The sequence below is a fragment of the Geospiza fortis genome, unplaced genomic scaffold (assembly GCF_000277835.1).
Source record: "Geospiza fortis unplaced genomic scaffold, GeoFor_1.0 scaffold27, whole genome shotgun sequence".
Classification (NCBI taxonomy): Eukaryota; Metazoa; Chordata; class Aves; order Passeriformes; family Thraupidae; genus Geospiza; species Geospiza fortis.
This window is the reverse complement of record NW_005054329.1, coordinates 4,856,544-4,860,620: the sequence shown is the minus strand read 5'-3', so window position 1 is coordinate 4,860,620 and position 4,077 is coordinate 4,856,544. Positions and strand designations below refer to the sequence as shown.

The window sequence follows — 4,077 nt, the reverse complement described above, 5'->3', positions numbered from 1 at the left end:
CTGTGCCCAAGGGGCAGCTGTGACTGGAGCCAAGCAGCTCCTCAGAGGCTGAATGTGTGCGTGTGTGTGTGTGTGAGTTTGAGTGTGCGTGTCTGTGTGTGCTGTCACACCCTGGGCTGGGGTGACCCCTCAGCATCTCCTTCCCTGTTTCAGGGCAATGACCAGGTTCGTTTTGAGCTCAGCTGCTATGCCCTGTGTCCCAAGATCAAGGTAAGGCACCCAAAACCATCCCCTGCCTCCCCAGTGCCGGGCTCCTGGCCCTGTGCAGCTGCTGGGAATTCTGTTTTAACACCCGTGCAAACGGCCCTGCCTCACTTTAACAAGCCACCAGCTGCACACAGCGACGTTTTGGCATTTCAGGGGGCTGTAATGATCCTTAATTGATCTATTTTTACCCCAAACACCACGAGGCCACAGAGGAGCCAGTACCAAGGCAGCTGCTGGCTAATCGATGCTGCCTGTTTCCCTCTGCATCCAGCGCCTGGTTAGGGTCGGGGTTTGGTTTACTCCCACCTTGTGCTGGGAGATTAAATTTCAGCTGGGGGAGCAACACCCTGTGGGTCTTGGCTCCCAGGGGCAACAAGAGGGCAGGGGGTTTCTCATCTCCTGCTCTCCTGCCAGGTTGTTGCACCGTGGAGGCTGCCTGAGTTTTACCAGCGCTTTCCTGGGCGCCGTGAGCTGATGGATTATGCCAAGGTAGGAGCTGGTGTGGGGTAGCCACAAGATGCCCAGGGCAGCAGAAGGTGCTCAGAGTGGCTGTGAAAGCTCAGGGTAGCCGTGGGATTCTTGGAGTGACCATGGGATGCTCAGGGCCACCACAGGATGCTTACCAGGCTTGGCAGGTGACAGCAGCACACCCTGCACGACATCCCTGCAGCACCACTCAGGAGCCTCCTGGTCAGAGTTCCCCCCACCCCCCTTTCCTCTATTTCTTTTTCTCCTTCCTTTCTAAAAGCCCCATAATTACCTGGCTATTAATTGTAACCCTCTTTCCAAGGAAACAGGTCCCAGCTCCCTGACTTGTGTAACACACAAAGCAAATACATTCACCTCTGTTGTCCCTTCCTTTTTGAAGTACAAGTTACAATAAAACATATTAGAAGTTTTGCATCAGGTTTTTATGTGCCCACCAGGGTACCTTTCTTTTTTAGCGACTTCATGGAAATGCTTGACAACTCAGCTCAATCAATCAAAAGGGAAAAGTCAGCTCTGTGCATAAACCAGAAAATTGCTTCAGTTTTTAAATAGCTGCCACTGAATCTGCCTGGGTAATCTCAGGGAAGGAGAGGTGTGGAGCTGGAGGGATGTGGCGTGGGGTGAGGAGCCCTCTGAGCCCATTAGGGCTGCCAGGAGAGAGTGGTGTGTTGAGGATTGTGTTTGCCATCTGCTGCTGTATTATGAAGGGGAGAGTTTACGAGAGCTTTCCATATGTTGCCAAACAAATTGTCGAATAGGGGAGTTATTAAGAGCGCCGTGGTTTTATTATATGGAAAATGGAACATGTGTTTTGGGGTTGGGGGTTTTGTTTGGTTGTGGGGATTGTTTTGTTTGTTTGGGAAGGGGGAGGAAGGGAAATGAAATGGGTTGGGGCCCCATTCCATGAGCAAAAAGGTTGTGGGTGAGGGTTTAAGTACTTTTCAGTCTTTGCTTATCTGTAACAAAAAAAAAAAAAAAAAAAGGTGGTTTCCCTTCTTTTTCATCCTGAGGAGAGAGAGATGCATGGCCAGGTCCTTTGAGCACATGCATGTGCTCACCTTGGCGCTGGGAGAATTGGAAGATGATGATGTTTGGGGCTCCATTGGTGCCAGGGAAAGTGAGGCTCTGTTTCACTGTGGCACAGCTCTTTCCATGGATTTGCTGCCCAGGGGCTGAAGCCAGCCTTGCTCTGGCAGCAAATCTGTGCCAGGGGCTGCTTCATTCTCACACACCTGAATGAGAGCAGCCAAACTCTCCTGGGCGCTGCTCCAGGAATAGCCTGGCCACAGGCAGAGCCAGGTGAAGCTGAGAACAACATCCCTCTTTGGTTCTGGCACCTCTGGCTCCAGCAAAGGCTGCCTAGGCTCTGTAGGTATTGGGTCTGGCCTTGGAGGATCCTCTTTGAAGTGGGGTGAGGATGGGTTGGGGAGCACTGGCTTCCCCAGCTGCCAGGAGAGGGCTGGCAGAGGGCACAAGGCAGCTCAAGATCACTGGTGTTCAGGTCTGGAAGATGGATTTGTACACCTCAGGTGAGATGGGTGTGCCAATGCTGGGTCTCTTCTCACAAATACAAGATAGGGCAAGAGGAAATGGCCTTAATTTGTGCCAGAGAAGATCTAGGTTGGATAATGGGGGGTCTCAGCAGGCCCTATGCTGGAATTATGGTGGGGAACCAGCAAATCAGAACCCATGAGCCTGAGGCCATGTCCCCCCAGCAGCAGGGCTGGGTCAGTCCCCCTGCAGCATGAGGAGATCTCAGAACCTTGTTCCCACCTCAGGTGAGGGTTTGAGGGATGTGATCCAGCAACCACAAGCATTTCCTTCCCCTGTTCCTGGCAAAACAAGAAATGTCCCCTCAGCCCCTGCCTCCAGCTGAGCCCTTCACTGAGTCCCTGCTGTGGTGACACTGCAATGCCAGAGCTGCCCAGGCTGTACAGACACATCAAGGCTCAGTGGGAGCTGCTGTCCCCATCCCTGTCTTGCCATGTCCACCCCGCAGCCAGCACATTGTGACTCGGTGTCCCTGCAGGGTGGGTGACATCCCCGCTGGCTCCAGTTCCAGCCTGCTGCTGTCACCTCTCCCGCTGATTCCCCCACGTATTCACCTCGTTTTCACAGGCAATTTCCCCCATTGAAGTGTCAGTGGATAAATGGCAGGCTGGTGACCTTGTTAGGGAGCTGGGCTCGGGGCTGCAGTCCTGCTGGCCAGGCAGCAGCTGTGGGGCCACCCGTCCCTGGGCACTGAGCCTGCCTGGGGTGTGTCTGCTTCACCAAGGGTGTGCACGAGGCTGGGAGGATGTGCTGCTGTCCCCTCATGGCAGAGCCTTTGTCCTCTGTGGGCTCTAGAGCGTCCTGTGGGTTTGGGGACTCAGATCCTGGTGTCACCTCCCCTTGCTGAGAAGCCTGGCTGGGGGAATTGCAGAATCATGGAACACCTTGAGCGGCAAGGGACCCACTGGGTCATCAAGTTCAGCTCCTGGCCCTGCAATGAACACCCCAACAATCCCATCACACACCTGAGGGCATCATTGCACCATCCTGCCCTGGAGCCGGGGAAAGCAGGCAAGGTCTCTGCTGGGGTGCCCATCTCTGGGGTTCACGGTGTGCTCTGGGGCCCCTCCTCAGCCTGTGGCAGGGCTGGGATGGCCATTCTCGCCCCACCCAGCCACACAGTGTCCCTGATGTCCCTGTTGAGGTGGCCCCCGTGGTGGCAGCTGATGTTGCTCAGGGACATGGGAGTGCACGTCGCTCTGTGCTGCCCTGCTGGTGCCATGGGCTGTGCCTTTGTGCTTTTGGGGCTGATCCTGCTGGGAAGCAGCATCGGTGAGGGCTGGCTGTCCCTGCAGGCTGGCTCACCCCCACTCTCCCTTTCTTGGCAGAAACATGGGATCCCAGTGCCTGTGACACCTCAGACGCCCTGGAGCATGGATGAGAACCTAATGCACATCAGGTGAGGAGCTGGGCAGGTGGGAACTCCCATGAGGTGAAGAGCTGGGATCTGCAGCCCCAGTCCCGTCCAACCCACATGTCCAGAACAGCCCTTTGCCTCAGGCTGCCCCACCACACGCTGACCACGGGTGACACCAAATCCTCCATCCTCCCTTTCTATCTAGTTGTCCACATTCCAAGTGGCAGCATTCATCTCCTGGACTCTCCTAAGCCTGGCTCTCCCTTCAGGGTTGCTCTGGAAATCCTTAACGTGTACTTATGTCCATCCTCATGGGCTGGGTGGGAGCGGGGGTCTCGTCCCGGTGGGTTTTGGGGTTGCAAAGTTGCAGGTGCTGCAGTGACCTCTCTCTCCCTCCCTGCCTGCTGCAGCTACGAAGCCGGGATCCTGGAGAACCCCAAGGTAATCGATCACGGCAGGCACCGGGCCCGGGG

The 4,077-nt window shown here is 55.5% G+C and overlaps 1 protein-coding gene across 1 annotated transcript in view; it reads left to right on the top strand.

Annotated features, from left to right (window-relative positions):
* ASS1 (argininosuccinate synthase 1) overlaps positions 1-4,077 on the top strand; it is a 23,466-nt gene that overhangs the window by 2,845 nt on the left and 16,544 nt on the right. Inside the window, exons 4-7 of the mRNA XM_005421287.2 lie at positions 154-210; positions 622-696; positions 3,576-3,646; positions 4,015-4,045. Of these exons, the coding sequence (XP_005421344.1) occupies positions 154-210; positions 622-696; positions 3,576-3,646; positions 4,015-4,045 (234 nt within the window). The remainder of the gene's footprint in view (positions 1-153; positions 211-621; positions 697-3,575; positions 3,647-4,014; positions 4,046-4,077) is intronic.